The 18,401-nt window shown below is 46.0% G+C and overlaps 1 protein-coding gene across 1 annotated transcript in view; it reads left to right on the top strand.

Moving 5' to 3' along the window:
* The first annotated feature begins 297 nt into the window (after positions 1 to 297).
* MAOB (monoamine oxidase B) overlaps positions 298 to 18,401 on the top strand; it is a 103,477-nt gene continuing 85,373 nt past the window's right edge. The window contains exon 1 of the mRNA XM_032331026.1: positions 298 to 497. Within this exon, the coding sequence (XP_032186917.1) occupies positions 452 to 497 (46 nt within the window). The 5' untranslated portion in view covers positions 298 to 451. The remainder of the gene's footprint in view (positions 498 to 18,401) is intronic.

Here is an 18,401-nt window from a genome sequence, read left to right as displayed (position 1 = left end):
CTATTATTTGCATTGTTCTATTAGGGGACCAGGTAGGGGGCTGGAGAAAGCCATCCCCACGAGCCACCCTCCCAGCGCCCCCCACCCCATCCCACCCCACCCCACCCCACCCCACCCCTGGAGTTCCCAAGCACACTAGGGAGGCTGATGCGGAAATACAGACTGTGCAGGAGGCTGGGGGCTGAGGGCCCCCCGGGAGGTCCCCCCGCACCCCCCTCCCCCATCCCACGTGCAGGCACAAGGTGATCTCTCCGCCCCCGGCGCCCGCCCTCCTCAGGTCCAGGCGGCGGAGCTGCGGGCGGGGGCGGGGCTCGGCGGCGGGGCCCGGGGCGGGCGATATAGCCGCTGGGCGGCGGCGCTACTGTGCTGGGGTAGCGGCGTGGCGGGCGGGGGCCGAGACCCAGACTGCCGAGCAGCGGGCACCCGGGAGGCCCGGAGCGAAGCGAGCGCCATGAGCCGCAAATGCGACGTGGTCGTGGTTGGGGGCGGCATCTCAGGTCAGTCGCGGCGGCGGCCCTCCTTCCTCCCGCGCCCGGACAGGTGGCCGCCTGGGGGGCGGGGGGTGGCGCGCGGGCGGCTGACGGCCGAGGGCCTAGGGCCTTGGGGCCGAGGCTGGTCCCGGACCCTCACCCCAAGACTCTCCATGCCCTGGCGGGCATTTCGCGGCTCCCGAGCTCCGCGCACGATCCTCCCTCGCCGGCGGGATATGGTGCGGTCCCAGACAGAAGCGGGGGCTGAAAGTCTGTGGAAAGGCTGGGGCCAGGCTTTGAACTTCTCCCTGCGAAGGCTGCCAGGCCTGCGCTTGGGGGAATTTTAGAGGCGAGGAGAAAGGGGGCCGGCAGATGAGAGATTTCTACTGGGGGCGACGCCAAGGGCCGTCACTTTTTCCAAGCAAAGGTCAATCCTTCGCTCCAACCTGACCTGGGCGCTCTGCACCTTCTCTGGAAGCAGGCGTGCGCCACAACGTGTTGTATAGTTCTCGGTCGCGGGCAAACGCGCTTGAACATCTCCTGGGTTTGAAAGCAGGGGTTGGACCCTGGGGCGAGCGATTGTCAAAAACAAACAAACAAACAAAAAAACAAAACAAAAAATCCCCCCAAAAAACAAACAAAAAAAACCCCCAAACAACAAAACATAACAAAATGATCCCGAGCCTGCTTCTTTGTGTTTCTGTGATTTTCATGGGTCTCCCTGGGGCAGCGGGGACTTTTGGGCAAAGAGCTCTTCTCCCCTCACCAACTCTTCCCCGCCACCCCCGTAGAGCAGGATTAAGAAGCTGGGTGAACAAGTCCAACAGGGCTGGAATGGAGAAATTTGACTCTGGCCTAGCCTATATGGAAGGTTGGGGACAGATACCACCCTCTCAGACACGGGGATGCGACAGTGCACAAAAGCTAGAGGGAGGGATGGGGTCAGTGGGGAAACTCACCTTCTGAGGAGAGTAGACTATATGGGGTGGGGTTAGTGGGAATGAGCAGTACTCCTAGAACAGTCTAACAGACCCCTACAGATAATTCGGCCCCAACCCCAGGGTCTCCTGGTGGCTGAGAAGTAATTAGGACACTTCCCCAAACCATGGATGTGTTGGGCAACATTCGCCCTTGCCAGGTCTCAGGAGCAGGCTTGGCCCTTGCCCCACCGGGGGTGGGCAGGATAGAGGTACCTGGTGAATAAACCAAGGCCTTGGATGCCCGGTGCTGATTCTGGTCCTGTGCTGCTCCCTCCACTCTACCCCTCCTCACCTCTGGGTCAGATGTCAGACTACCACTTCTGTTTGTGGGGCCCTCCTGAGCTCACTCATGCCAGGCATTGTGTCGGGTGCCGCAGGCCCACAGATGCCTAGGCACAGTGGCATGCTAAGGTGGGTCAAGGCTATATCGATTCTGTTTCCCTTCAGTATTTTTGGCATCTTTTCGCCTCTAGGAACATGGACTTTAAAAGCATATCTACCTAGGTGCTTTAGAAAATATTATTCAGTGCTTTTAGTTGCTGCCTTGCATAACATCCCATTTTACAGAAGCTGAAGGTTTTCTTGCGAGGCCCCCAAAGTCCTGTTTTTGCCCCAAGTCTAATAGATTCAGATTTTCTATTCTGCGCCTCCCCCCCTTATTTTGCCCTTTCTGATTCATACTCCAGACCTTCAAGATCACTCAGATTAATCATGTTGGACTCATTCGGGAAGAGTAGACAAGGGTTTGGCTTTTTTTGCAAGCAGTGGTGAACCTCTGCCTTCACCCTCAAACTCTCAAAAGAGGGGACAAGTGAATAGATCTGCATTTTCTCAAGAACAGTGCATGGAATAGGCATTGTTCTGGAAACCAAGAAAGCAGGGCTCCAAGGACTTCACTCAGTTGCTTTATCTGCTACACGAGGGCAACACCAATTAGTCATAGCTAGATTACAGGGTTATCGCAAGAATGGATCACATTGCTTTTGCCCTGGAAGACTTGTCCATCTAGGAAGGGAGATGAGATACCCAAATAAAGACTATACAGGGTCGAAAATGGTATATGCCACAAGAGGAATCCGTTCATTAACTCATTATTCATTCATGCAGTGACTTCTTACTTCCTGTTCCACATCCTATCCTGAAAGGAATAAAAGACGAATTAGACAGGGGTGTTGCCCCAGGGGCATTCAGTAGCTAACGTGGGAGACACGTGAGAAACGTGTCCTGATCAGTGGATACTCATGACCTCTGATAAGGTTCTTCAGTGCTGCAGGCACAAAGTCCCAGGGAAGGTGATTGGAGAGAATGTCAAACTCTGCCTGAGAAAAATCTGGGCAGACTTGACAGAGGAGGTGACATTTGAAGCAGGCCTTAAAGGATGAATAAGGGTTCAGCTGGAGACTAGCGGCAGAAAGCAGTTTGAGCTAAGGAACAGCTGATACAAAAACACAAATATGTGAAAGAATATGGTAGCGTGCTTAGGAAGCCTTGAGAACTTCAGTGTGGAGAATTGCGGGGGTGGGGTCTGGTGGGATGAATTGTGGGGAGGCTGGTACCTCAAACCAAGCAAGTTTAGTTCTTTGTATGGTCAATGAACGGCCACTGAGGGTTTTTCATTCACAGAGTGATGTGTGTCAAGTGAGAGGGATATGGTGACGGTCTTAGCAAGAAGAGGGGTGTGAAGGGGAAGAGCAGGTTTCAGAGGGGCCCGGAGGACACCGGGGAGAGATGTCTAGCAGGTGGGATGCAGGGAAGAAGTTGGGCTCACTGATGAGCACGGCGGTGAAGTTTTAACTGAAACCACTGAAGCAAATGAAATGAATGGAACCAAGAGAGAAAAGGGAGGAAGTCCAGGACAGGCTGGAAGTGGGGTGGGGTGGAAGGGAGGAAAGTTTCAGTCGTTCTTTGTAGTTTGAGGAGGAGACAGATGCTGTAAGACAGTTAACCTCACATCCTGGCTGAGATATCATCTCCCAGGACTGCCCTCCCGAATCTCCCCAGATTGGATTAGATGCCTCTGTTTTACTCTCCCTTTCCCCCTTGTTCCTTTCCAGGAGTTTGTAATGGCTCACTTGAGCCCAGGGAGGGGACCTTTACAGGACAAAGCCTCAATTGATTGGCCCCAAAACTCACGGGAAACTCACATTTACTGACTACCAAGCCTTTTTGCATTTCCCGCCAAATCTCATGGGAGGGCGGGAGAAGGGATCAAATCAGAATTTCAGAATTAGTAGGTGACTGCCACAGTGATGTATGTTTAGAAATGCCTGAATTTGACTCTGGGTTTTAAATTGTGTTAATTATTAAACTTGGGACTTTTTGCTAGCTCTCTGATAGTTTTTTAAGCCATCAGCAAGTTTTAATTGCTCCCTTTAGGATAAACACAGATGTATGGGAGAGGCAGCTGGTTAATATGCAACTTTCTTTTTTGATGTGTGAAAAATTCTGGGGCAGTTGTGGACTAGCTTCTTGAGAAACGTGCGTGGCCTAGAAAGGCACACCTCCTCGGATCTCCTTTGACCAAGGGGCACGTGATCTCTGGAGTTTTGACAGAATAACAGCTTTTCCCACATGGAGCTGGAGGGCAGCATACTGTTTCTTGTTCTGAGTCTCAGTTTCAGTGTTTGGGTTGGTGAAACCATGGAAACTTATCTTTTGCCATTCTGGAATGGCTCTTGCTCAGTCCTCAAAATAAAAGCCGGGGGAAAAAAAAAGGAAGTTCTAAGTAGAAAGGAGGATGTCTTTGCCAGGCTTGAGAGAGGAGAGTCAGCCTTCTGAGGTTGGTTGGTACTCGGCTGAGATCCTGCGATGGTCGGAGCAGCCTGGCTGGTGATCTTTTGTGGGCCAGGAGAGCAAGCCTGCTATGGGCTGGTGGGCCCGGTCTGGGCAGGGCCTATCAGAGATGGCCCACGGGGGATCATAAGTTGAGGGACGCAGTAGGCAGATGCGGCATGTGTGTTCATGGTAAAACTTCATCTTTGCCTTTGATGAAGAAAGGTGGAGGACATCGCTGGGCTCCTAGAACCCCTCTGAATGTTCTGAAAAGTAGTAATGATCTAGAAGTACTTGGCAAACTGTCGATCCCTGTCAAAGAGAGGCTCCAGAGAGAAAGCCAGTATGGCAGTGTGATAACAATAGACACTTTAGGGTCAAACAGACCCATTACGGATCCTATTTCCTATCCTTCCCTACTGCGTCACCATAAAAGTCCCATCACTCCCCCTGCTCTCCCGCGGCCTCATCTTCTACATCAGACTCTTAATGCCTTTATCGGTAAGAGGAGGTTGTTGCTAGGATTCAAAAGAATGTACCTGCTGGCCATTACAGCTTCAGTTTATGCTTTTTGGAAAATAGACCCTTGATGAGCCGCTAGGATTTTTCAGTCTGGGGGAGGAGAAGCAGGCATTTCGGTGTGATCACTTCCTCCTGTTCACACACTAATAATTTCTCCTGCCGTGCGGCTTTTATAAGATGGCAGCAGGGGCGGGCATCAGGAGGGACCTGCCTGATTTCAGTCCCCTCCTGCCCCACCCCATCCCTTTACACCCTCCAGTGAGGGGCCTCCAGAGCTCAGGCTCATGTCTGGCTCTGGGACTCTCCGTATTCGTCATCAGGAGAAACTTCGGCAGCCCCAGATCTGGGTACTAGCCTCTGCCTAGCCTGGCTCTTATTCAGATTCTGACCCGGGCCTCATTTTCAGCCACCTGACTCCTGTCTTCCTTATAATCACAAGTGTATGAATAATACATGCAAATACTATTGATTCACGAAAGGATTAATTGCTTATTAATATAATAAGGGGCATCTAGGTGGCTTAGTGGGTTAAAGCCTCTGCCTTCGGCTCAGGTCATGATCCCAGCGTCCTGGGATCGAGTCCGGCATCAGGCTCCTTGCTCAGCGGGGAGCCTGCTTCTCCCTCTGCCTCTGCCTGCCACTCTGTCTGCCTGTGCTCACTCTCTCTGACAAATAAATAAATAAAATCTTTAAAAAAATAAATAATAACAAAGAGCTGGCATTCCGAGTGCCATCCTCATGCTGGGCAAGGCTTTAGGAGCTTGACTTTTTCAGGCAGCTCTGTGAGGGTTAAGAACACCAAAGCCTTGTACCTCCTGCTTGGTTCTAGTACATAGGGCACATCGCTGGGAGGGGCCTGCCGGGTGGGCCACGTGGGCAGAGCCAAGTGCCACGAGAAGCGTGATTTCTAAATCCTTCTGTATCCTCCAGGTTTCAGGCTTGGCTTGGCCATTATTCGTGGCAGCAATTTCCTTTGCATCTGGCAGGACTCTGAGGTCTAGCCCATCCCACCCCCCCCCCCAAGCCGCCCTTGTTCTACAGGGCAGTGCTAGAGCCTAAGGTTAAGAGCATGGCGTCTGCCTTGGTTCCACCATGAATTAGCTGTGCCACCTTGAGAGACATCGGTAACTTTCCCAGGTCTCAGTTTTCTCATCCAGAAGAGAGGGGTAAGAATGGTATTCCCTTCGCAAAGCGGTGGAAAGGATTAATTGAGAAAATGCAGGCACAGGGCTTGGCATCTGGCAAGCACACAGTGGACACTGGCTACTATTGTTCATCAGGCTGACAAATGGTCACTGACCACAGATGGGTCTGAAATGGCACCGTGCCAACTGACTCCACTGTCAAACTTCGGGTTGAGGAAACAGTTAGTGGCTGGGCGTGCAGTCACACACACACACGCACAGATTCATGGATTATCATCCCGTCTAGGGATGCTGCCTCCCCGCCCTACTTTCTTGGCTTGTATATGATTTACTCACACAGATGATATAAGAAAGCCGGCAGCAAAATTTGAAGAAAAAGCTTAAACTCTAACTACTTTGAAAATATATTGAAGAGGGAAAAGCATGAGAAATTCTGACTGCAGAACGCATGTCTGTTTTATGAACACTTCTCATGCATTTGGTGCCCGGCGGATGTTGATGTTAAGATCAGCCCCCTGTTGTTCATTTCGACATTTGTTTCCTTGTTTGATTTCTTCTGCTGCCGGGTGAAAATGTCCTTGCAGAAGCAGCTAGTTCTGGTCTGTTAACCTTCGCCCATCATCAGAGCAGTCCACTTCCTGTGTAACATGAACTTGGGATGTGTTTCCACATCATTTGTTCATGCTCCTGTGGCTGCAGAGACATACACATCGAGAGGATTTTAGCAATGCGGCCGATAACGAAGGTCATCCAAATTGGTTTTTAAAACACGACAGCTTGTAACTGAAAATCAGCTGCTTCGGCGATTCCTGCATTTTTAAAAAAAGATTTCATTTATTTGGCGAGTGAAAGAGAGAGAGCGCGCACAAGCAAGGGGAGCGGCAAGCAGAGGGAGAGGGAGAAGCGGGCTGCCCGCCAAGCAGGGAGCCCAATGTGGGGCTCAATCCCAGGACCCTGGGATCATGACCTGAGCTGAAGGCAGCACCTTAACCGAGCCACCCAGGTGCCCCTCCTGCATTTTTAAAAAAGATTTTACTTATTTATTTATTTATTTGAGAGAGAGAGAGAGAGAGAAAGAAGTAGAAAGAGAGCATGAGAAGGGAGGAGAGGGAGAAGCAGTTTTCCCGCAAGCAGGGAGCCCGACGCTGGGCTCCATCCCAGGACACTGGGATGGTCCCTCTGGTCAAATTTATCCTATGAGCATGAAGAGCTCATTTAGTTTTAAGTTATTCCTCTAACATTTGGACCCGACTCCCATTTCCCATGTTCCTTTGACACAGTAAAGCTCAGAAAATATTTTCTGGCCAACTGCTTACTTCTCCAGATACCCGTAATGATAAACTAGTATGTCATCGCCAAGTTTGTATATGCTAGTACCTTTCTTTATTCCCGTCAAGACTCACACTTTATATGCATATGTGCTTGACTGATTAATATGGAATTTGTACTTCTACAGTTTGAATAACATTTAAAATTAGTGACTCTTGGGGCACCTGGGTGGTTCAGTTGGTTATGCGTCTTGCTCAGTTTTGGCTTGGGTCATGATCTCAGGCTGGTGAGGTCGAGTCCCGTGTCCGGCTCTGTGCTTGGTGTGGAGCCTGCTTAAGATTCTCTCTCTTCCTCTCCCTCTGCCCAACCCCTCGCCATGCTTTCTCTCTCTCTCTAAAAAAAATAAAAAAAGATTAGTGACCATTAAATTATTACAGGTGACAAGACGATAGTCTTACGATACCATGGCAGATGTCATTCAGCCCCTGGGACAAATGAAATGTGTACAGTTGCCGGTGACCCTGAATCAGAACTACCACTAACCAGGTTCATCTTTGGATTTAATGACTATTTTACTTAGAGTCTTATCAGTTTTAATTTCACTGACCTGTTTAAGTATCTGTGACCCCTCATCTGACCATAGGCTGCTCAAAATCCAGTACTTTGTGTGGTTTATGTTCCCATCTCTGGTATTTAGAAAAGAAGTATGCCTGTTCTAGCTCCCCGAAATGGAATCACATTGGTAGAATCCCTCCATCAGGCTCATGGGTCCTCCCAGGCTTTGGACCCAGAGAAGGTACACCCCACAGCTAGAAACCTACAGAAAAAAAATGGAGTAAAACTTTCACCTTCTCGAGGAAGCGGGGTAACCCAGAAGTTAAACCCAAGGACTCTGGGGGCCTAGGGCTTAGGTTCAAATCCCCACCCCTTGTCCCTAACTGTGTAGCTTGGGTTATTACCTATTTCCCCAGAGGCTCCAGATCCTTGTTTATAAAGTGGAGTGAGGGCCCTGGGACTAACTCCTGGAAGGGTCAGTAAGTGTTAACTCCATTTTTACAAGTCAATGGGTGGTGGGTTTTTTTTTTTTTTTTGAAGAGATTTTATTTATTTTAGGGAGAGAGAGAGAGAGAACACGAGCAGGGGAGAAACAGAGGGAGAGGGAAACCGTCTAGAAGACTCCACCTCAGAGTTTGTGCTGAGCACCGAGCTGGTTGCTGGGCTTGATCCCAGGAAGTATTACAAAAATAGTAATTCATGTTTTCCCTCGGAGGTTTTATAACTGGAATTGAAGGACAGGACTGTATTAAAAATTTCCCTCTTTTTCAAAAAAAAAAAATTAAAGAGTTTTCTGCCCAAGGGCTGTGACCCCGCTTACTCAGTAACAAACACACGTCTCAGGCAGTCTCAAAGTGAATAGTTCATCCTATTTGTTATGTCAAAGTAGTCACCGAAACCTACTGTTTTGTGAGAGAAAGGACAAAATCAGAATGTACCTTCAGGTAGGAATGACCTTTCAAATGTTAGTGATGTTACCATGGTCCCTGTTTAATGGTATCGTAAGTGGCATGTTCTAGTTAATTTTCACATTGTGTCAGAAGGTTAAGCTCTTGACCTGGTGTTCGTCTTCTCTTCCGTAGGACGTTTCTTACTCTGGCCACATCCTCCTCAACATTTATCAGAATTGCACAATGAGGAAGGAGTCCTGCTAGGTCCTTAATTTGATTTGCTGTCCTGCCAGTGTAAATAACCACTCCCCTTTTGGTTTACAGCTCTAACATTTCCAATGATTCTTTGATGCTGAATTTGGAATCTTGACCTCATGCTTTGGAGTTGGAGCTACTTTTTTTTTTTTTTTTAAGATTTTATTTATTTATTTGTCAGAGAGAGAGAGAGCGAGAGAGAGCGAGAGAGTGCATAAGCAGGCAGAGTGGCAGGCAGAGGCGGAGAGAGAGCAGGCTCCCTGCTAAGCAAGGAGCCTGATGTGGGACTCGATCCGAGGACCCTGGGATCATGACCTGAGCTGAAGGCAGTGGCTTAACTGACAGAGCCACCCAGGCGTCCCATGGAGCTACTTTTTTATTCCTGTGATTCCAGTTGTGTTTCTGTCTTTAACTGTGTCTTTATAATTTTGTCTTTAATTCCATCTCACTGCTTTGGGTTGTTTTTCGGTTTTCTACATTAAAACAGTGAGCTCTTGGGAAAAGCTTTTGTTGTTCAACAGGGCCCTTTTTTTGTGTGATTTAAGATAAAGTAAAGAATTAATAAGCAAATAATTTAATAGCCAGAATATCCTCAAAAATGTTTTTGAATTTTTTTTAAAGATTTCATTGATTTATTTGAGAGACAGAGAGAGTATGAGAGTGGGGTAAGGGGCAGAGGGAGAAGCAAACTCCCCGCTGAGCAGGGAGCATGGTGCAGGGCTCGATCCCGGGACTCTGGGATCATGACCTGAGTCGAAGGCAGACGCTTAACCAACTGAGCCATCCAGGAACGCCTCCCTCAAAAATTTTAAGAAGAAAGGCTATTGATGTAAATGAAAGATGAAATCACATGGATGCCTCGGTGGTAGCTCAGTGAGTTGAGCATGACTCTTGATTCCGGCTCGGGTCATAATGCCAGGGTCCTGAGGTTGAGCCCCACTCAGCAGGGAGTCTGCTTGTCTCCCTCTCCCTCTGCCCCTCCCCTGCTTGCACACGCGCACAGTCTCTCTCTCTTAAATAAATAAATCTTAAAAAAAGAAGATTCTATCTCTCTCCCTTCTTCTTCTCCTCCCCTCCACTCAAGCATGAGGGCACATTCCCTATTCTTAAAAAAAAAAAAAAAAAAATGAAATCACAAAAAAAGGAAAAAAAGGAAAGATGAAATCACATTTTTTTCTTGGTGATTTATAGATTAAGGAATTTTTTTTGGCGACATGGGAACATTTTTTAATAACACAGATTATAGAAATAGTACATATTTACTATGAACATCTGTAAATTGCAGAAAAGGACAAAAAGAAAATGAAAATCACCCATAATTGATCCCCACCAGAAACACCACTGTTAACTAACGCCACCTATATATATATTTTTTTCATGTCACCTATTGGATCTGTTTGTTTTTTAGTAAATAATAACACCACTGCTTAATCATGTCTTAACTGCTCTTTTCCCATAAGATCCTGGTTACTTTATTATATATCTTCATAGGATTGTATTTATTTACGCAACTGTCCTATTGCTGAAGATTTACATTTCCAAACTTCTTTTGGAAACATCATTTTTGAAACTTCATTTCAAACACTGCTGTTATGGACATCTTTATACCTAAACCATTGTGCGTAATTCTGATGATTTCTTTAGGAAGATTCTAGAAATAAATGAGGGGGATCCTTTGAGGGCCTTCAATTATTATTGCAAAATTGTCATTCACAAGAAAATTTTACCAGTTTACTTTAGGGTGGAATTGTCATAATGGACTTCTTAGTTACTTCAACAGGCAACCAACAATTCTCCCCATTCCGGCACAATACAGACAAATCCTTCCCCAGTTCGTAGTTGTCACTTAATGAAGATGTAGGGACTAGAAAATACAAATGTCTTCGGATTTGTAAAATTTCAGTAGTGGCAAGTAAATTTTACTCTCTGCAACTGTTTTTTGCAATGAGTACTTTATGCTCATCATTATTATGTTTTTTATAGTACTTCCAAGTTTTTTGGACACTATTTATCCCATGCATCTAGAAGTTTGTGCTTCGGTGCAGAAAAGGAAACAGCCCTGTAACAAATCATTTTCTATGATTATTTTTACCCATCTAGATAAGACATGGGTATAGCCTTTGTCCAGCTTTTTTTTTTTTAAGATTTTATTTATTTATTTATTTGACAGGTAGAGATCGCAAGTAGGCAGAGAGGCAGGCAGAGAGAGAGAGAGAGAAGCAGGCTCCCCGCTGAGCAGAGAGCCCGATGTGGGGCTCGATCCCAGGACCCCAAGATCATGACCTGAGCCAAAGGCAGCAGCCTAACCCACTGAGCCACCCAGGCGCCCCTGTCCAGTTTTTTATAAGAAGATCACACAACTGTTTCGTGTTTTACATTTTAATGTCCTTTCTAGTTTGCCTTCCAATCTGTGCCAGATTTCAGTTTATTTGGAGGTCCTGTAAGATACATTCGACTGTTTCAGAATAGCCCTTTCAGGCTATGCCAGTTAGTCAAAATCAAGCAGCCCTTGTTAAGCACTGATGAGAAGTACAAAGGTGTACACACACACGAGCTCCTCATTTCATCAAATGTGTTTTCCCATCCTATTATTTCTGCCAGGGAGAGAAAGAAGTCAAATTTGCTCATTCCTTGATGAATTCATTTATTCAATACATGCTTATCGAATGCCGTATTTACCAAGCATTGGGCTGGCGTGGGAATAGACAGATGGGTAATACAGGTTTCCATCTTTGAGGGGTACGCCGAGCAGAGGGAGACACATACAGCCCCACACAGGTGAATGCTCGGGGTGGGGGTGGTGGGTGCTGAGAAAGATAGGTTCATCTCCAGAGAGTAGAGGAGGATGAAAGCGTCACCTCAGGGCCTCAAAGAACCTGAACAAATATTTAGTGAGAGGATTTATTGGAGAGTTAATTGGCCAATTCAAATATTTTTCCTTAAAATATAGCTCTAAGTGGTTGAAATTTAAATCTGCGCTCTAATATACACAGGCCATTGAAATTTCAGTTTCGCTCTTCTTGTTGTTGGCCCTAAAATGGCAGCATGGTGGAGGCCGTTTGGCTGCCTAAGCCCCCTTTAGGGCAGTTATTCCCCCACCTGCTGAGGAGGCTGGCCGCCTGCTGGTTCACTGTGGAGTCCCTCTGTGGAAATTGCCCTTGACTGAGGGGAGCTGACTCACCCAAGAGCATACCCCTTCCTTTGGGGGCACCCTGCAACAGATGTGGGGATACAGAGGCCTGGCCCCCTTGCCTCACTTCAGGACAACTCTGATGGGCCCTCTCAGCTCTGGAGCTCCCTATGGGATTGACTGAGGCCTCCATTGTGACTGCATCTCAGTTCAGCCCTCTGTCCTGCTCCTCTTGCTTCTTGACATCTGTTGAACCCTGATAAAGCTCCTACGTGTAGATCTGCCTCAGAGGCTGCGGCTGTGGACCCTAACCTAGACAGACAAGAGCTGGACGGATTTTCGTTCTGTCCATCACAAGGCTTTCTAACCATGAAGTTTGTGTCAGTTGGAGCAGAGGCCCAGGGAGAGTGCTGAGCCCCATCCGTTCTGGATCTTTTAGGTGCCCTGTGCCCCCAGATCAGGGTGGAGGGTGGAGGGTGACCTTTATGTTGGCCGCAACAAACTCTAGGGGATCTAATTCTCTTAACACTCTGGGCTGATTTAGAGCTGAGATTCATAACCTCTTATCTGGAATTGTTACAAACATAGTTCTCTTCCCTTACTGAAAACATCTGTGGCAGTGTAGCCAAGGGATAAATAAGGAACAAACAACCATAATCTGTGAGGACTAGACATACAAGGTCATGGACTGTCCATCTATCCCAGGCTACCATTTTGGGTCCAGCACAGATTCTGGGTTCTTTTTTTTTTTTTTTAAGATTTTATTTATTTATTTGGCAGAGAGAGAGAGAGAGGGAACACAAGCAGGGGGAGTGGGAGAGGGAGAAGCAGGTGCCCTACTGAACAGGCAGCCCAATGCGGGGCTCGATCCCAGGACCCTGGGATCGTGACCTGAGCTGAAGGCAGACGCCTAACGACTAAGTCCCCCCACCAGGTGCCCCTAGATTCTGGGTTCTTAGCAAAATAGTACTGTTGGTGCGTACCCCTCTTCTTTCCATAATCCTGCTACTGTTTTATGCAGCTTCCCACAGGATTTCTCACAGGGAACTGAAGATACTAAAAGTGGTTGTAAACATGGGCAACAGAATCCAAGATGGTTGAGAGAGAAAGTGAGGGAGCTGGTCGGTAGCATTTGAATGGCGAGGTAAACAGGTTGGTGGGCTTTGGTCAAAGGACATTCGTTAATAGAGGGATCTGACAAATGAACTAGAAAAACAAATGAACTAGAAAGATCGTGATCGTGAAGGTGTGTGTTGAAGGATTTTGACAGGTAACCTTTTGACTATACTTCTTGGAAATAACTGCTGATAGCATTTAAATGAGTTATAATGTTTTGAGTTGGCATGTCCAAAGTTCTATCCTCTGTGCACTTGAACAGATAATTTAAGAGTAGAGAGAGAGAGAGAGAGAGAGAGATAAAGATCCTGTTCTTCCCATGCCCCACCAAGCTAAACTTTACAGAGCTAGACCGTTAGTATTACGATGATATTAACACTTTGAGGATTCTGTTCTCTGATTGAAAAAGACAAACACCTTACTTATGGAGATATCTGTAAAAGGAAATCGTAGGCTAGTTTCTAATCCTGTGAGGTAGCCCCTTATATATTGCTGTTTACCTCACATCCTGGCTGGTAGCAGGCCAAGCTCTTTCTGTGCGCCTCTTTCTGTTAGCCTTTCATCTAGAAAACATGAACGAGTGCCTTCTACGTGCTAGATGCCAGGAATGAACATCAAGAAAGAGTTCCAGCTTACACACATGCACATACACAAGAAATGAGGTGAAATTACATTTCCTGTGCCTTTTCATTGTCGGCTTGTACATACCCCCCCCCCCAAAAAAAGTCCTTTTTAGATAAAGGATGCCTCCTGTGTACCTTTACAGAGCTCACCTTTGGGTCAAAGTCAGAATGGATGCTGAGATGACTCTGGTCTTGGTTTCCAGGTGCTGTGTCATCTGCTAATTTTTTTCAGGCTTACTCATAGGTGGCATGATCTTTTTGGCCTCCTGAGGGGTAAAATATCATACATGCCTTTTATTTCATCGGAAATCGGGCTGCACGCAGCTGTGGTCAGAGTCTGAAAGGAAATCACATGGTCCTAGTTGATAAAACGCAGAACATCCAAAGTACATTGCCTGTGATCTGCTTTTCTCCTCTTGTTCCTTTCTCTCTGTTATCGTGGAGAATGTGTCCAAGGGGAAAATGAGTTTTCTGTAGATAAATCAGTCTGCCGGTCCACAATATTGAGCTTCCAGCAGACACGTCTGAGAAATGGGAAAAAGTACAAAGAGGTTAAGATGACTCTAAGGTGTGGCAGGGGAAGCAAAAACAGTTTGTGTGCAGAAGAAAAATCGTCTGGGACTTGGGATTGCTTTATTCCTGGGTTTTAGTTGGCCAACAAAAACTCCGAAAACCTGGTGAAAATGACCATTTTTTTTTCTCCTCCTGTGTTCTTTTAAAGGTGTGTTTCAGGAATCCTGTCTTTTAAATCTGGTTCCCTTCCTTCTGGATGAACTCCTTTGGAAGGAATTTGCGGGTTTCAAGATCGTTGGAGAATAAGTTTAAAACCAATCTTTAAAATTAAAAGCATTAGCGAATTTAAGTTTTCCAGTGAAGATATATATGTGCAAGCTAAGATGTATGTATCCTTTTTCTTTGAAAATAGGGCTTGAAAAAAAAATGTGAGCACTTAGAATTTAAGCCTGTCCTCAAATCATGTGTTTTATATACAAACTCTTGGCATCAGTTTTAATATTTTTCAAATATAAGGAAAGCTATAGTGATGATGAGAAGGGACATCTGCAAATAACTTGCAAAAGTGGGATCTTATTCAATTGCTGCTAAAATAATTGCAGGTATGGGCGAAGAACAAACAAAAAACGCAGATGCAAAGTGTAGTAATAATATTTGACCGGTATTTCTCAAGGTCCTTGGTTGCGTGTAATTCTTGTGCACATGAGGAAATCAATATTAGATTTTTTATTCTCAACAAATCCATGCTTCTTATAAGGTGATATGTGCAGTCCTTCGATCTGTGTAATTTTACATTAAGTGAAAGGTCGGAAAGAGATGAGGAAAGGAAACACAGGTTGAGAGCTTCTATTTCTCTCACACTGTTATTTGTCTGGTTGGATATCGTTTGCTACATCTTTGGTATCTGAGCTTTGTGGTATAGAATAATTCAGGGTATTTGGCCCCTATAAACACTTATTCAACTAATAGTGTTTTCCAGAGTAGTGCCCACAGTCTAAGGCAAGATTTTTCAGCTTCTCATGCTCTGTATTAACTGGACATTTGAAGATATCATTTATTTTCTTTTTTAAGAATTTATTTATTTATTTGAGAGAGAGAGAGGGAGAGAGACAGAGCACACAAGCAGGGGGAGAGGCAGAAGGAGAGGGAGAAGCAGGTTCCCTGCTGAGCAAGGAGCCTGATACGGGGCTTGATCCTGTATCTTAAGGTTATTTTATTTTACTTTATTTATTTATTTGACAGACGGAGATCACAAGCAGGCAGAAAGGCAGGCAGAAGAGAGAGGCAGAGAGAGAGGAGGAAGCAGGCTCCCCGCCTAGCAGAGAGCCCGACTTGGGGATCGATTCCAGGACTCTGGGATCAGGACCTGAGCCGAAGGCAGTGGCCTAACCCACTGAGCCACCCAGGCTGTTCAGCCACATTAAGGACAGCCACACTGTTGTACAGCCATCACTGCCATCCCTTCCCAGAATTTTTGTCATCACCCTAAACTGATGTCCTGTCCCCATTAAACATAGATTCCCCATTCCTTGCTCTCCTTAACCCCTGGCAGCCCTCATTCTGCTTTCTGCCCCCCGGCCCCCTGAATTGGACTACTTGAGGAACTTACATGAATGGAATCATACAGTATTTGTCCTTTTACATCTCGCTCATTTCACCTAGCAAAATGTCTTCAGGGTGTATCTACCCAATCCATTCTTACACTAAAGGAAGAATAATTCGGTTTTAATGAGGAAAAAAAAATTTCAACTTTTAATATTTTTAAGCCACAAAAAGTGTTTATGGCCAGAAGTGAGGCAAATGAAGTTGTTCAAAGACAAAGCTAATTATCCATTGGCCTTCACCCCATCCTAACCCTCCTGAGGTGACTCTTACTAATATTTTGGCATATATCCTTCCAGACTGTTCTCCTGGCAGGGCAATCTTTCTAAAATATAAATCTCATGCGTTCCTCCTCTGATTCAGACCCTTTAGTGGCTTCCAGGATTAAGTCCAGAATAATGGCTGTGGCGCAGACACCGGAGGCCTGACCCCTGCCTACCTCAGAAACATCTTCGGCCACCAGTGTCTTGTCTTGGCTCTGCAACCACACTAGCCCACGTGTGGCAAGTCCTCGAATAATCCACCTCAGGCTCCCCCCACCGGCCACTTTGGTGACTCTTGACCATCTTTCAGAACTTTAAAACTCATTTTTGGGGACGCCTGGGTGGCTCCATCGGTTAAGCGTCTGCCTTTGACTCAGGTCAAGATCCTGGGGTCCCGAGATGGAGCCCCCACATCCGTGTCCCTGCTCAGTGAGGTGTCTGCTTCTCCGTCTGCCCTCTCCCCTTCCCCGCACAACTCCTACACTCTCTCTCACTCTCTTTCTCAAATAAATAAAATCTTAAAAAAAAAACCTCATTTTTTTAAGATCTCCATATCTGACAGCCTTGTGCAAACTACACTGTGCTCCCCAGTTCTACTCTCCCATGGCATCTGGTTTTACACCTTTCCTGTCCTCACAACTGTAAGGCCCAGGAGGGCAGGCACTCTGTCTCCCACACCACGCTGGACGGTGCTTCTACCTCATGGATTCACAGTCAGTATTGATTTGTTTATTGACTCTTTCCTTAAGAACTACATGAACAACCTTGGTTTTAAACTGCATTTGTATCTTTCTGTGTTACCCACCTCTTCGGAATTACTTCATTAACGATTTTTATGATGGCTGTCTACTCAACCCGTCATGCAAGTATTAAACCACCTCGTTGTAGGAAATTATCTTTTTCATGAAGGGGGTGTCCTTACTTGCCCTGAGTTTTCGTGTCTCGTTTTCGACATCCGGGTCCTCAGCACTTATCTGAAAGCAGCTAGTTCTCGAATCTACCATGCTTTAGCACACAGTTCCTTATCTGCGCTGCCCACATGCCCAGAACACTGAAAACTGAAACTGTTCTCTCGAGCTTTCAGCAAAACCTGGCCAGAACTGATGTGTTGTGTTTGCTTTTAGTCATATGTTTGACTGTGGACATAATCGGGTGATTTCAAAGCGGTTGTCCCAGCTGTCACTAGGACTGTCCCATAATATATGTCTCTGTACCGGGTTGTCTGTCTAAAATCAGAAAATAGTTGAAGTTCTGAAATGTCTTTGTTTCCAAGGGTTTCAGATCAGGGAAGCCTTTTTAAAATAGAAAGCAGAAGGGTGGCATGCAGTCAAAACTGGAATACCGAAAATGAGGCGGCCGTATACTGCTCTGTTCACATATTATATTGATAGTCATATTTGCTGGTTGGCAGGTTGTTGCTAATGCATGTGCCTTATTGTTCTCGGAAAAGAGACTGTTCTCTGACGATTCTCACTGAACTTTCAGCAAAAAGTTAATGCCTGGGAGTGCCAATAAATTTTCCCAGTTTTAAGCTTTTTGTACTTTTATGGCAGCGTTTCCATGGTGTCTGCTTTTCTGCCCTTCTGAGTAGGGCCATCATGTAAACTGAACCCCAGGGATGCCTGGATGTTTCAGTCGGTTAAGCATCTGTATTCGGCTCAGGTCACGATCTCAGGGTCCTGAGATCAAGTCCTGCATCTGGCTCCTTGCTTAGAAGGGAGTCTGCTTCTCCCTCTCCCTCTACCCCCCTGCTCATGCTCACTCACTCTTTCTCTCTCAAATAAATAAATAAAATCTTAAAAGAAATAAACTGAATCACAGAGGGAAAACTCCCTGTTTAAGATGGGCCACAGTTATTATGGCAATTTAGGGAGAAATTGGCATTATTTGTGAACACTTTTAGTCAACAAGATCTAAATTCTAAAGCCATCTCTCTGTGTTGGCTAAACATAACTGCAGAAATCTTCTTTTAATGACTTGACCAATTATCTTTTCAAAGCTCTCTAGTAGGGCAAGGTATGAATATTAGTTGAGAAGGGAAGTGTGAGGTGGCCCGTGAGCCTGGAGTTACGGATCAGGATGCCAAATTCAATCCCTTAATTGTTGAACAATAATTACATTGCATTCATCAGTTTAGAAAGCACAATATAAATAATGTTATTAAGTTCCAAATTTCACGGAACAATTTAATAAAGATGTATTGGTGGTGTTGAAAGAAAAAGCAATTAAGGGAAACAGCTCCCAAGTCTTGAAAAAGTAATGTACATCCTGCTCTCCCTTCCCCAATCTGATCACT

Source organism: Mustela erminea, chromosome X (assembly GCF_009829155.1).
Source record: "Mustela erminea isolate mMusErm1 chromosome X, mMusErm1.Pri, whole genome shotgun sequence".
Taxonomy (NCBI): Eukaryota; Metazoa; Chordata; class Mammalia; order Carnivora; family Mustelidae; genus Mustela; species Mustela erminea.
Note: the sequence above shows the minus strand (reverse complement) of the source record. Positions and strands in the feature narration are given on the sequence as shown.